Genomic DNA, 15251 nt, shown 5'->3' on the forward strand with positions numbered 1-15251 from the left:
GTGTGTGTGTTGGTATGGATGTCAGAGTGAGTGTGTGTGTGTGTGTGTGTGTGTGTGTGTGTGTTGGTATGGATGTCAGAGTGAGTGTGTGTGTGTGTGTGTGTGTGTGTGTGTGTGTTGGTATGGATGTCAGAGTGAGTGTGTGTGAAAAAATAACAGTGACATTATGTAAACAAACTGTTATTTAAAGAGTTAAAATCCTGAAAATGAATGAATATTTGGCAGTTATGATCAGGACTGATTTTCTGTGAACTCACTGAAAGTGAAAAATAATATTATAAATCACTTTATTGTCACATGACCATGTACACGAGGGCAACAGTGGGTGAAAGTCTCGTGTACACATACTTACACAACACAATAATGATATACAATGTACAGTAGACAATACACACAATATAGAATGCACATACAATAGAAATACAGTATGTATACACACACACACACACACACACACATGCAGTAGGTTGTATTGTAAAGATAATATAATAATGACAGTCCAGTGTGTGATACAAGATGATGTTTAATAAAGTGCAGTGCTAATTATTGATCCTGATAGATGAAGTGTTCAACAGTCTGACTGCTTGGGAAAGAAGCTGTCATGTAGTTGGCTGGTGCGGGTCCTGATGCTGCGATACCGCCTGCCTGATGGTAGCAGTGAGAACAGCCCATGACTCGGGTGGCTGGAGTCTCTGATGATCCTCCGCCTTTCACACACCGCCTTGTGTATATCTCCTGGAGGGAGGGAAGCTCACCTCCGATGATGTTTCTGGCAGTTCGCACCATCCTTAGCAGGGCTTTGCAGTTGTGGGCGGTGCTATTGCCATACCAGGCGGTGATGCAGCCAGTCAGGATGCTCTCTACAGTGCTGGTGTAGAACCGTGTGAGGATGTGTGTTCATTCCAAACTTCCTCAGCCGTCTCAGGAAGAAGAGGCGCTAGTGAGCCTTCTTCACAACGGCCTCAGTGTGGACGGACCATGTGAGTGATTAGGTGATGCAATGGCATCAGCAGTAGAGCGGTTGTTGCGGTAGGCAAACTGCAATGGGTCCAGTGAGGTGGGCAGAACAGAGCAGATGTAATCTCTGATAAACCTCTCGAAGCATTTGCTGATGATGAGGGTCAGAGCAACAGGACAGTCATTTAAACAAGTGATTTTGGCTTGCTTCGCTACAGGCACAATGGTGGACGTTTTGAAGCATGTTGGGACTACAGACAGGGAGCGGAACAGGTTGAAAATGTCCGTAAAAACACGTCAACACTCTTGATGACGTGGCCCGGAATGCCGCCTGGATCCGCGGCTTTACGGATGTTCACCCGTCGGAAGGATCGGGTTACATCCACAACAGAGACGGAGAGTGAACCAACCTCTGTAGCATCAGCCACGAGTGCTCTCTCCGCAAGGGCGGTGTTATTGTCCTCAAAACCAGCATAAAATGTATTAAGTTCATCCGGGAGAGAGGCAGCGGTGTTCACGGCGGAGTTTTTATTCCCTTTGTAGTCCGTGATGATGTTAATTCCTTCTAGAGTCGGTGGTGTTGAACTGTCCTTCAGTTTTGTGCCTGTACTGGCGTTTGGCTGCACTGATAGCGTTACGGAGGGCATAACTGGCTTGTTTACGCTCCTCCGCATTCCCGGAATTAAAAGCATTAAGTGCCGCACGAACATTGCTATTAACCCATGGTTTCTGGTTGGGGTAGATCCGTATTGTTTTGGTCGGAACAACGTCCTCTATGCACTTCCTGATGAAACCTGTTACGCTATTAGCATAAACCTCGATGTCGTCATCAGAGGCGGACCGGAACATCTCCCAGTCCGCGTGATCAAAACAGTCTTGTAGCGCAGAGTGCGATTGGTCCGACCAGCGCTGGATCGTTCTGAGGGCGGGTGCTTCCCGTTTCAGTTTTGTCTGTAAGCGGGCAGAAGCAGAAAGGAAGAGTGGTCCGATTTGCCAAATGGTGGGCGGGGGAGGGATTTGTAGCCATCCTGGAAAGGAGAATAACAGTGGTCCAAGACCCGGCCACCATAAACACACAAAAAAAAACACACAAACATAAACACACACATGACGGACATGCCCGTAATTCTCTCTCTCTCGAACCATCGTCACCGGCCGCCTTTATCCCTCGCACGCCAAATCAGGCCGATTGGGGACTGGGCTTGCGACATTCCAGCCCGGCCCTGACCCCCTCCGCTCCACAATCCTTCCGGCGTTACCTCAGGCCGGGGTGCCACCGGCATGACCTAAACCCCCCCCCCTCTTTCCCTGGGGAGGGGCGAGCTTTGCGCCCCGTCAGGTCATCCCCGCCTTCCTCGACCTGGGAGGAGACAGGAGGGGAAAACAACAACAACAACAAAAAATAGGCGAGGGAAAAGGCCAACACGGTGCGACAGAGAGAGAGAGAGAGAGAAGAGAGAGAGAAGCTCACTCACCGGTTCTCTGATGTACCGTCGCGTGGTCCTCGAACACTACGCCACACTCTCCGGCGGACGACAGCCACTCCTCTCTGGGCGAACCGGAGTCAAACCTCCGACCCCCAGTGGACAGAACGCCTCTCCGCTTTTCTGGCGGCACCTGGGGACATTCCTCCACCCCTGGCAGCGTCCCTACTGCTCCGGGCGATCGGGGAGTTACTTCCCTCCTCCCCTCACAGACGGCGGTCTAACCTCGACCCCTCCGCGTTTCTGAGGGACGGCAGGGCACTCCTCTGCCCCTGGCAGCAGCTCCATCGCTCCAGGAGGTCGGGGAATCCAGTCCGTCCCCACTCGCCCACGCGTCCGGGCGGTCGGGTTACTCCATCACCCGGCAGATGGTAGCGGCGCTCCCCTGGTCATCCCTCCTCCCTCCCAGGCACCAATGTAAGGGGGTTAAGATGGGCAAGGAGGAGGTGAGAACCGGCTTGTAAATAAAAATCATAATTTAATTAAACTCAAACCAAAACCACAAACATAAACACACACATGACGGACATGCCCGCAATTCTCTCTCTCTCAAACCGTCGTCACCGGCCGCCTTTATCCCTCGCGCACCCCATCAGGCCGATTGGGGACTGGGCGTGCGACATTCTAGCCCGGCACCGCCCCCCTCCGCTCCACAACAACAAACTGCAGTGTTGTGTCGTAGCTCGCAACGCAGCAGCCATACTCGGCGCCATCTTGAGTACATATTAATTTATAATATCATTATTGTAGTTTTTTGACATGGACATTTGTCCTCTAAGGTCCTCTGAGACATTTGGCTTTGAGGTGACTTTTGTGGGATTTTGTGATTTTTTTTTTTCCTACCCAAACTGTTGTGATACAGATCAGTGACCTTGTTTTTTTCTCTCCTCAGTCTCACAAGACAAAGCGCTTTTAGTTAAATACACCAACAATTTAAGCTCTTTATCAGTTGCACTTACCCTAATTACATAATACCCGTAACTCAGTCTAAATAAAGAGTTTCTGAAACACTCATCTTAATTCACCCTACCCGTCAGATCAGGATTATGCGGCAGGTTTACATCTTGAGAAGTTTCTTTAATCTTAGATTTGTTATCAGAGGATATATAACGCTCGGTGATCGTGCCTCAGCACTGCAGATGAGCTTTGGACACTCCCTGGTGTTTGTTTGAGATTGATTCGTCTTCGGATTTTGTCTTGCTCGTGTTTCTCCATTCAGATGTCTCCGCTGTCCTCTGATGTTCTTCTTGTGTCAGTTCCATTTTGCTGCTGGACGAGTGTGTGAGTGACCACTGGAGCATCATGGGGGAGAAATCGTCTTCGTCTGGGCCGCCACTGTGCTTACAGGTGTTCTCCGCCATTGCGCTCGTGTGTTTTGGTCTTTACTGCATTGTGAAAGGAGTATCCATCGGCCTCTTCAACTGGTGGTACATCCTGGGCGCCGCGTGTCTGCTGACCACCACATTCGCTGCGTTCCGTGTGTATGAGGTGTGTGTTTTCATGGCGCAGCGAGACATCACTGATGGAGAGCCGTGACGATCCGTGTGTCATGAATGTCAACAGCAGAACTTTCAGTTTATCTGAAGACTGAATGCATCAGGATCTGCCATTGGCTGAACATGTTGGAAGCATCTGTATTTTAACGTAGAGGAACTGATATAAAGTTAAGAGTTCAATTATGTCCTTTGTGCATTTTGAAATGTAATGTTAATTAGTTAACGGCTATTATCTGTACAGATATTAGTGCTAGCAAAAATGTATTTTGGAATGGCTGACAGCAATCATGTAAATGTCTGTATCCAGAATATGTAAGAATAATAAATCTGTATTTCAATCTGACCAGTTCTTTTACCCATGAAGAAATAAAATAGTTACTAGTTTACAGAAAATCAGGCATTAACAGACAATTAAACTGTAATATCAATAAAGAGTTCGAGTGATCGTTTGTTTGATCTGTTTATCACCCACACCTATCATATCACTTCAGAAGACATGGATTTAACCTTTATGCATTTGGCAGACGCTTTTATCCAAAGTGACTTACAGTGCACTTATTACAGGGACAATCCCCCCGGAACAACCTGGAGTTAAGTGTCTTACTCAAGGACACAATGGTGGTGGCTGTGGGGATCGAACCAGCAACCTTCTGAGTACCAATGTATTATACAGAGCACTTATTACAGGGACAATCCCCCCGGAACAACCTGGAGTTAAGTGTCTTACTCAAGGACACAATGGTGGTGACTGTGGGGATCAAACCAGCAACCTTCTGATTACCAATGTATTATACAGTGCACTTATTACAGGGACAATCCCCCCGGAGCAACCTGGAGTTAAGTGTCTTACTCAAGGACACAATGGTGGTGACTGTGGGGATCGAACCAGCAACCTTCTGATTACCAGTTATGTGCTTTAGCCCACTACGCCACCGCTATGTTGCCCTTATGTGGATTTGGATTTTCAAACATTTGGCACCCATTCCCTTTCATTGTATGGACCTTCAGAGATGAAATATTGTTCAAAATGATCTTAATCTGTGTTCTGCAGAAGAAAGTCACATCTGGGATGGCATGCGAAGTAGACGCCTTTACGTTTGTCAAACATATAAAATAAAAATAAAAATTTGCATATCAAGTCACCTCAATTTTATTTGTATAGCGCCTTTCACAACACACATCTAATCCCAGTGAGCAGCTGAAGGTGACTGTGGCAAGGAACACAAAACTCCATAAGATGTTGATTAATGGAGAAAAATAACTAAAATAAAATAAATGAGGTGTATGTCTGGCTGAATAGACGAGTCTTTAGTCTAGACTTAAACTGAGAGTGTGTCTGCATCTCGAACAGTGTTTGGGAAACTATTCCATAGATTAGGAGCCAAATAGGAAAAGGATCTTCCTCCTTGTGTGGATTTTGATATTCTAGGAACTATTAACAGGGCAGAATTGTGTGATCGTAATGAACATGATAGAAGGTCACTTAAGTACTGCGGAGACCATTCAAATTTGTATGTAGTTACAGAATATTAAAATTAATACAGAATTTAACAGGTAACAATGTAGCAATGATAAAATGGGGCTAATATGATCATATTTCTTGGTTCTCGTCAGCACTCTGGCTGCTGCATTTTGAAACAATTGAGTTTTATTTATTGATCTTGCTGGACATCCTCCCAGTAATGCATTACAATAATCTAGTCTTGAGGTCATGGACGCATGAATTAGTTCTTCGGCATCAGCAACAGAGAGCATGTGCCGTAATTTATCAATATTTCTGAGGTGGAAGAATGCTGTTCTACAAACATTTGTAATTTGATTTTCAAAGGACAGATTGGTATCAAATATAACACCTAAGTTCTTCACTGTTGAAGATGATGTAACAGTTCATCCATCAAGAGCCAAATTATATTTTAGTGGCTTAATTTTAGAGTTTTTTGGTCCAATAATTAGAACCTCTGTTTTGTCAGAATTGAGTCGAAGGAAATTTCTGGCCATCCAATCTTTTATTTCATTGATACACTCTGCTAATTTTGAGAATTGTGATATCTCATCAGGTTTTGAAGAAATATAAAGTTGTGTATCGTCGGCATAACAGTGGAAACTTATTCCATGATTCCTGATAATATCTCCCAGGGGAAGCATATACATGGAGAAAAGCAGAGGCCCTAAAACTGATCCCTGTGGCACTCCATATTTAACTTTTGTTTTATTTGACAATTCCTCATTTACACATTCAAAGTGGTAGCGGTCTGCTAAATAGGACCTAAACCATGCTAATGCAAGTTCACTAATGCAAACATAATTCTCCAGCCTATTCAAGAGAATGTCGTGATCTATCGTGTGACGTCTCAAGGCAGCTAGCAGATGTTCGGATTAGCCAGTTTGTCTGCTTCCTGACCTGGGCCCCAGTTATTCAAATACTATCATTATTAAGACTATGAGCCAAATTATTAGAGAGGAGAGGAGAGCACCTTCCCTGGAGGGATGGAGTCTGTCTCTCTTTAGCAGGTCAGGTCTACCCCAAAAACTCTTCCAATTGTCTATAAATCCTATTTTATTCTCCAGACACGCTTAGACATCCAGCCATTTAGTGACACTAATCTACTATAAACCTCGTCCTTACAATATAATCGCTAATAACAAGGGCTCTTTCAATATGATTCTCAGTGGGTGTATCACTGAGTGGGGAGAATCGATTGGAAACCCTAACAGGAACGGGAGAGTGGTGTCTCTTTGCTGAGCGAGTATGCCACCGAGACGTCACCCAAACGCCCTGCTGCAGGGGCTCTACAGCCGGAACCAATGTGTGTATGTTGCTCGCTGTACTACCCACAACCGAAACAGTATCTACCGGCTTCTCTTTCTCACTGACCTCCACTAGTGTTTGAATGCGAGTCTCTAACTCATTAACCTTCTCCGTCAGCCTGACAAATTCCTTACATTTATCACATGTGAATCCCTCACCGCTGACGGAAGAAGCTATAGTAAACGTGGCATGCAATGCAGGAAGAAATAACATGAGTGGATGCCATGACTTACTGCAAATTGTTTGTTGTTGTTGGTGGTTGTTCTTGATAAACGGTGCTTTGAGATCGATGCAATAATCTGTGATCCGATGCTCGCTGAAAAAATGCGCACAGTTTATTTGCAATAAAAATAGAACGCGGTCGCAGGTGGAATATGTGCGCAGTTGAATCGTGATAAGAGAATATTATGAGGGAAAACCCTGATGTTAAGGATTAAAGGCTGAAAACAGATATATAAGCGATGCTAAAAAACTAGCAGGCTACAAACACAGACTCTAGCTAGGTGCCAGCAGCAACAGGTAAAATACACGCAGATGAAACAGTAGAAAAGAGAAAAAACCTGAAACGCGGTAAAATGACAAAGGATATAACGATGAACGATGAATATAAAGATGAATGTTTGAGAATAAGAATAAGCAATGTTAAGCAGCCTAAGCAGGCTACAAACAAACTCTAGTGCAGCGTGCCGTAAGCAACAGGAAGTCCAGTGACGTCAGTGAATGGCCCTGCTCTGTTTACACACACATAAACGTGCAATATTTGAGCGCTACTCATGAACAATATCTCCGATGTAGACGTTCAATAGTTCAGTTCACTTATAATTAGGGCTGTCAATTTAACGCATTAATTCAGTGCAATTAAGTTTACAAATAATAACACGCAATTAATGGCAATCCCCCCGGACCATAATAAGGAAGATTCCTGAGAAATGCTTGTAGTACCACCTGTTTACTCCAGAGGGCAGTAAGTGAAACTTCAGCTGTATGAGCAACACACAGTTTATAAAGTGAACAAACACTTTAGCAGAACAACACAAACATGCGTTACATTCTTGCGTTCAAACACTTGATGGAGCACAAATCTGAACTAAGAGATCTCAAGATGAGTTTAAAGATTGAGTATTAAACTATATTAAACTTGACACAGTGAACTAAAAATGTATGTTTATGATGCAACACACCCGAGATGCTACACAAGCATGTCTGACGCAGGTGTACATTGACGGTCCTTAAACAAGCCCTCATAATAAATCTCTGATTGATAAATTCACTTGTGAAATGGATTACTGTGAACTGTGTGTCAATGATTGACTTATGATCAATAATATGGTAGTAAACAATACATTGTATTCTAAAGATGCTTTTTGTATTGTCAAGTCAAGTGGTTTATTGTGGTTCAACCATATACAGTTAGTAAAGTACACAGCGAAATGATACAACATTCCTCCAGGACCATCTGCTACATAAAACAACATAGGACAAACACAGAACCACATGAGACTACACAGACTAAATAACATACCTATATAAAATACCTATATAAAATACCTATATAATACCTAAATAAAGTGGACGTGCAAACCTGTGCTAAAAGTACGGGACAGTACAATAAATTATTGAAAATGAACAGGACAATAGACACAGTGCAGCGCTGACCAGTACACAGTAGTGCAAAAAGATGACAGTTTTTAAAAACGTAAACATAACATACTATGAGATAATGTTCTATGCACATAGCAGTTATTGAGGTAGCAGCCAGTTATAAAGTGACAGTTATTAAAGTGCAACTCAGGACACGTGTGTGTCAAACCAGTCTCTGAGTATTGAGAAGTCTGATGGCTTGGGGGAAGAAGCTGTTACACAGTCTGGCCGTGAGGGCCCGAATGCTTCGGTACCTCTTGCCAGACGGGAGGAGGGTAAAGAGTTTGTGTGAGGGGTGTGTGGGGTCGTCCACAATGCTGGTTGCTTTGCTGGATACAGTGTTTTTTGTAAATGTCTTTGATGGAGGGAAGAGAGACCCCAATGATCTTCTCAGCTGTCCTCACTATCCTCTGCAGGGCTTTGCGGTCCGAAACGGTGCAAGTCCCAAACCAGGCAGTGATGCAGCTGCTCAGGATGCTCTCAATAGTCCCTCTATAGAATGTAGTAAGGATGGGGGTTGGGAGATGTGCTTTCCTCAGCCTTCGAAGAAAGTAGAGACGCTGCTGGGCTTTCTTGGTGATAGAGCTGGTGTTGAGGGACCAGGTGAGGTTCTCTGCCAGGTGAAAACCAAGGAATTTGGTGCTCTTGACGATCTCCACAATCGATGTTCAGCGGAGTGTGTTCACCTTGTGCTCTCCTAAAGTCAACAACCATCTCTTTTGTTTTGTCGACATTCAGGGACAGGTTGTTGGCTCTACACCAGTCCGTCAGCCGCTGCACCTCCTCTCTGTATGCTGACTCGTTGTTCTTGCTGATGAGACCCACCACGGTCGTGTCATCTGCGAACTTGACGATGTGGTTCGAGCTGTGCATTGCTGCACAGTCGTGAGTCAGCAGAGTGAACAGCAGTGGACTGAGCACACAGCCCTGGGGGGCCCCAGTGCTCAGTGTGGTGGTGGTGGAGATGCTGTTCCCGATCCGGACTGACTGAGGTCTCCCATTCAGGATGTCCTGGATCCAGTTGCAGAGGGTGGTGTCCAGGCCCAGCATTTTCAGCTTTCCAATCAGGTGCTGAGAAATGATTGTGTTGAATGCTGAGCTGAAGTCTATGAATAGTATTCGAACGTATGAGTCCTTATTGTCTAGGTGGGTGAGGGCCAGATGGAGGGTGGTGGTGATGGCATCGTCTGTTGAACGGTTTGGACGATATGCGAGCTGCAGTAGGTCTAGTGAGGGGGCCAGCTGGGTCTTAATCTGCCTCATGACAAGCCTCTCGAAGCACTTCATGATGATGGATGTGAGTGCGACGGGACGGTAGTCATTGAGGCAGGACACTGAAGACTTCTTTGGCATGAGGACGATGGTGGTGGCCTTTAAGCACGTTGTGATGGCTGACTGCAGTGCTGGTTTGTCGTTCACCCTGCTCACATAAACCTTTCCTTCTATCCCTGTGTGTTTGAGCTCACAGCTCACAGGGACGCTTGGTCTCAGACAGTGTTTGTGTCATTATTAATGTGATCTTGACTTTTATATGTACATCTCAGGGTGTGAGGAACATCGCCAGTGTGTGTCTGCAGATTGGCTACCCCACCCTCGCCTCCGTCCCTCACTCCGTTGTAACAACCACTTTTTCTTTTAGGTGTTACACTGAGGGGGTTCAACAGAAATTAAACTGGTACTGAATGATAAAACCACTTCATGCAACAAATATTCTTTTTTTTCCTCTATTTTATTCTCCACGTGCTTATATATACTTATATAATTGCCCCAACAAAAAAAATATATATATACATAACAAGCAGTCTTTGTCTCTGTGTGATTGTGACAATATAAGGAATGAAACTTATCATCAATGTCCAGACTTTAGATGAGTCTCACTGATGATGGTGATGGGGATGGGGATGAGATGAGTATAAATCCACAAGGTTATTTGAGAGCGATGCAATGATATAATCCAGTATGAGAGTGAAGTGAAGATAGTCAATGGCATTTGTTGCCTTGCGACAGCGAGGTAACACCCAAATCCCTATTTCTCGCTTCCCAGAGAAGTATAGTGGACCATCCCAACAAATGCTCATATAATGAATATGGGTGAAATTGTACAACAAGAGTTGATATGGTCCAACAGTGAAATTATATTTATATAGATTGTAAAGTCCTTTCTACAAAAGAAAGCAAAATATATAGCATCAGTCATTATTAATTACAAATATATCAAGACATTAACCCAGTTAGCCAATACTCACATCTGAGCGTAAACTCTAAAGAGCTCTCAAACAGGACTTCAAACAATTAAGTAGGTAGCACCATGTGGTTTCCCTCTACCAAACTGAACTGTCTTGTTCGTGGGTTATCAGGCTGTATATATGGTAGCCACCGTGCACTAGTGCCCTCAAGCGGCTCCAAGTGGTATTACACATGACCAGCTACCTCTATTTAGGCAATAGTCAGAAAAAATACAACAATAAAACCCAGGTAACGTTTAGACCGTTACACTGTTATCAATGGATACAAGAGGGTCCTGGCTGTAGCCGTGGAAACCGACTACTCCTTCCCGTTGGCTGAGAAGGTAAAACTCCTTTCCTCTTAGATCTCATCATACACCGATCTTGTTGCCGTTCTGTCGTTCTCCCTGCATATCGATCAGTTTCCTGCAATCCCCATCCGTCAACGTCCCCGGCAGATAGTGACGCTTGGTCTCAGACAGTCCTTAGAAATATTTGTCCATTTTAAATGCTTGATGGATCTATAAACGTCAATGTGTCAACATCACAAGCGTTATGTCGAGATCTGCTGTCTCCGGTGTGTAACGTCCTCTCCTCCCTCCACAGGTGAAGGCTTACCTGGCCGACCCCACCGCCTTCGCTGTCGCAGCTCCTAATGCTGAGGTGAAATCTGCTGCCAAAGAGGAGGCGCCCAAGGACGAGCCTGAGGAGTCTGATGGGGACATGGGCTTCGGCCTGTTTGATTAAACTGCAGAATGAACATCAGTCTGTCAATTTAACCTCAATAAAACACCTGGAAACAAGAACAGTGACTGAATTAATTTGCTGTTAATGCATTTTGAAATTTATGTGGAAATTTTAAAATTGTTTAGCTTCAAAACCGAGTGGGCTGTGATCCATTTTCATTGGATTTCATTCATTGTTGCTCTTAGTTGACACTTTCGTCCCAAATGTTACATGTTCAACCACCTTTGAGTAATCTGAGGTTCAATGTGTTCAGGACACAATGAGAGGTCATGAAATAACCCTTGTGGGTTTTAAACAAACCTTTAAAGATTATGTTAATGCATGGACAACTAAAGTTTAACCCCGTCATGGCCAGCCCAATCTCTAGACCTGAACCTCATTGAAAACCTCTGAAACGTGATCAAGAGGAAGATGGATGGCCACAAGCCATCAAACAAAGCAGAGATTTCATTTTTGCTCTAGAATTGGCATAAAGTCACACAACAGCAATTTGAAAGACTGGCAGAGAGCATGCCAAGACGCTTGAAAGCTGTGAAAATCTTGGTTATTACACCAAATATTGGTTTCTGATCTCTCCTAAGTTAAAACATTAGTATTGTGTTAAAAATTGCTTTGCATTATTTGAGGTCTGAAAATAAGGCATCTTTTTTGTTATTTTGACCAGTTGTCATTTTCTGCATATAAATGGTCTAAAATCCAATTAACTTGACAGATAAACGATTAATGAACATGTACCTGTCAGTGCAGGTTACCCCCATTTTGTATAAAAAAAAAACAATTACCATTCTGCAATAACTTAATTTTTATTCAGACATTTGGAATAACACAAATGATCAAATAATGTACAACTATATACATATTAAAATGTATACAAAAATAAGACTCATAAATATCAAAAAGAAGTACAGACAAATAGAAACCAATTGTAGAATATAGATAAAAATAAAAAAGAGAATCGAATTATTACACTATTATACTATTGCTAACAGAATAAAACTCAATTGCACTAATCCTAAATCACACAAAGACACAAATAGAATAACACACTTATAAGGTTTTTCCTAAACTGGGCACCTGATGGCTCAGACCTTTTCTTATCCATTTATGTTGATTTGTCTCTCGAGCATCAATAATAACCGCCGTCAACCAATCCAGACTAAACCATTTCACCATGGGGGTGTGCAGACTGACTGCTTTTATATTATTCTTAACGATTTCACACAAACCAGAAACAAATGCAACAACATGTCTGTGAAACTATATATTCACAGTATTATGAATGAATTGTGTTTTATTTTGTAACGTTTTGTAGTGTGACTTATTTTCATTAGTACTGTACAAAGTTAGAGGTGCGCTGTTTGATAGATTCCCCCGCTCCCCCTACCTCGGGCTTCCGGTGGTTAGACCTGAACTCTCTTCCCCCCCCCTCCCCTTCTCGTACTTTTGAGCGGGAGAACTTCACAGGCCGTTTAGCTCACACAAACACAAGACCCACACAGTGACTTGATATCATAAACGTGACGTGCAAATGAGCGATAGAAAACTGATTGCACAAATGTCTCCATTCCGATTTAATTTTGTTGCGGCGTCCCGTGCCGCCCCCCCGACATTGCCGGTAAGATGTCGCCTATACATAAATCCGGTAGTGTTCGTGACTTATTTAGAAAGAAACAAGCAGTGGATGAGTTCGAGTGGATGCCAGAAACTCAAAAGTGTAGCAGCAGAGACAGAGTTAGCGGCTACAGGTTTGTGTTTGCTAGCTAGCTAACCTTAGTGCTCAGCATAACAACGGTTAAATTAGCATTTCTGTGGGAGAACACAAAACAACTCAGTTAACCTACTAACATTATATAAACCACTAGAACTTTATATAATTGCGGGTTAGTGTATGTACACACACACACAACAAGTATGTTTTGTTTAATTCTAAATCAGTTTCCTTTCAGTAACAAAATGTGTTCATATAAACATAAGTATATTATTTTTAAAATCAGAATATTCTTTGTTTTTTATCATTAACAAAGTTATGCATCTTGAATGGCCATAGCACTCATTTTAACCACTAGATAACAAACTCTATCATATTCAACCATTGTACTGATCAGACAATTTAATCTAGCAATTTGTATTTGTGAGCAAATTAGCGATAGCACTCGAGACCGCTAGCTAAACAGTTTTAGTGCATCAAAATAAAGCTGATGGAAACGCAAATTATCGCTAAAAGTTCACAAATGGTGAAATAATATTTAATAAAAAAATACATAATAAAAACTGTTTTGGAAACACTTTCTGTCGAGAATATTGTCATTAACGCAAAAATATAATATCACATGATAGAGTTTGCCCCAATCGTAAATTATGTGTACATTTTGATGACTTTATACATCTTTGAAAGCCAATTTATTGTACGTTATTATGGATTAATTTTAACGGCGTACAGATCCGACGCTGGAAACACATCTGCATCATGACACTTCCAGGAGTGGATACCAGACATAACACAAATATCTCGTATCATGCACCGGTCATCAACAAGTGCAAGGAGAACAAATGAATGGCCACTGTGATTAATTTAATCATAGTAGACATCTGTTAATTTATTAAAGTTCATTTAACAGTGGAACTGGAATTTAAGGAAGTAGAATTAAAATGGAATGACATTTTAAGTGTATTTATTTAATTTATTAAAGCTTTTCCACACCATTTAGAATTATAGATGACAGTCATGGAAGTAGTCCAAATTAAAAATAAATACACAATACTTGGAGAAAAACATCAGTGTGCTTTTTTGGAACATATAATCCAATTCTATCAAATTATTGTTTATTTTACTTTTGAAAAAATGCCGGCAAAATTCCCCGTATTATATTAAATAAATTGCAAAATTAAAAAAGCATTCAATTAAAAAAAATGTATTATCAAACGAAAAAATAAATAAATATTATATATATATTTTGACCTATATGGCTTTTCTTTACACAAAGTTAAATTAGTCGTACCCTGTTCTGTAGATGAATAAAGTCGGCTGAATGATGTTATCAGAATGTTCTAGACTTTTCTCAAGAATATAAATCAGAACTATTTGTCCAATGAGTTCACTTTCAGAAAACCAATTTTTGAACATTTTAAAACATTTAAATACTTTAAATCTGACTCTCTTTACCTCGGATCACATTTACTGCTGCTTCATAAAATATAAATTTGCATTATGACAAATTAATTTAGATGATTATCAAGTTCAGCTGGTGGTTAAAAGTTGTGGGAGAAATATGCGGGACATAATGCAGTTGTGATGCCTTAGATTAGTGTTGTTTTAGGCATGACATCATCACGCACCCCATTTTTAGCAATAAAAGGCCATTTTAATGGAAACAGGTTGAAGACGCAAATTTAGCTAAATTTGTTTTACGCATTTTCACTTTGTCGATAACAAAATAGTGAAAAAAATGGATGCAAACTAGGCTATTGGCGGTTGCTAAGCAACCACCAACCACAGGAAAGATTAACATTAGAAGTCCCGTGTGGTCAATATGAACGTGCCTGGTAGTTATAGGTATAACTGATCATTATGTTCTTTGTCTTTTGTGTTATTTATATAAAAACATTATAAAATAATAAAATCCAGACACTTTTAGGAAAAGTCAGGTACCAGCAGGATTGTATTTTTATATTCAACAAAGTTATAACTAAAATCATATTTTCAGAATATGCAATAGCATAAACATTTTACTTTGTTAGCTAGGCTGTGCATTTAACTTTGATTTAAAGAAGAAGCAGAAGAATAAATGATTCTATCAGTATACAGTATAGTACTGACATGTTGCGTCTTTACTTTGCAGATGAGACGAGAGTGAGGGCAGATGAGAACAGCAGGTCAATTAAAGACCTAGAG

The 15251-nt window shown here is 42.0% G+C and overlaps 1 protein-coding gene across 1 annotated transcript; it reads left to right on the forward strand.

The window, feature by feature from the left end:
* Positions 1–3743: 3743 nt before the first annotated feature.
* On the forward strand, positions 3744–11376 carry LOC127636949 (60S acidic ribosomal protein P0-like). Its single transcript, XM_052117757.1, has 4 exons — positions 3744–3929; positions 9932–9998; positions 10883–10956; positions 11219–11376. Exons 1-4 carry the CDS (start codon positions 3744–3746, stop codon positions 11357–11359), a joined length of 468 nt encoding a protein of 155 aa, XP_051973717.1. The 3' UTR covers positions 11360–11376.
* The last annotated feature ends 3875 nt before the right edge of the window (positions 11377–15251 follow it).

This window comes from Xyrauchen texanus, chromosome 4 (assembly GCF_025860055.1).
Source record: "Xyrauchen texanus isolate HMW12.3.18 chromosome 4, RBS_HiC_50CHRs, whole genome shotgun sequence".
Taxonomy (NCBI): domain Eukaryota; kingdom Metazoa; phylum Chordata; class Actinopteri; order Cypriniformes; family Catostomidae; genus Xyrauchen; species Xyrauchen texanus.

What these genes read in the sequence shown, in the direction of transcription:
- LOC127636949 (XM_052117757.1), top strand. Translation starts at nt 3,744, where the DNA reads ATGGGGGAGAAATCGTCTTCGTCTGGGCCGCCACTGTGCTTACAGGTG. An exon ending in CTGCGTTCCGTGTGTATGAG is followed by an intron (nt 3,930 to 9,931) that starts GTGTGTGTTTTC and finishes TGTACATCTCAG; the next exon opens with GGTGTGAGGAACATCGCCAG. An exon ending in CCTTCCCGTTGGCTGAGAAG is followed by an intron (nt 10,957 to 11,218) that starts GTAAAACTCCTT and finishes CTCCCTCCACAG; the next exon opens with GTGAAGGCTTACCTGGCCGA.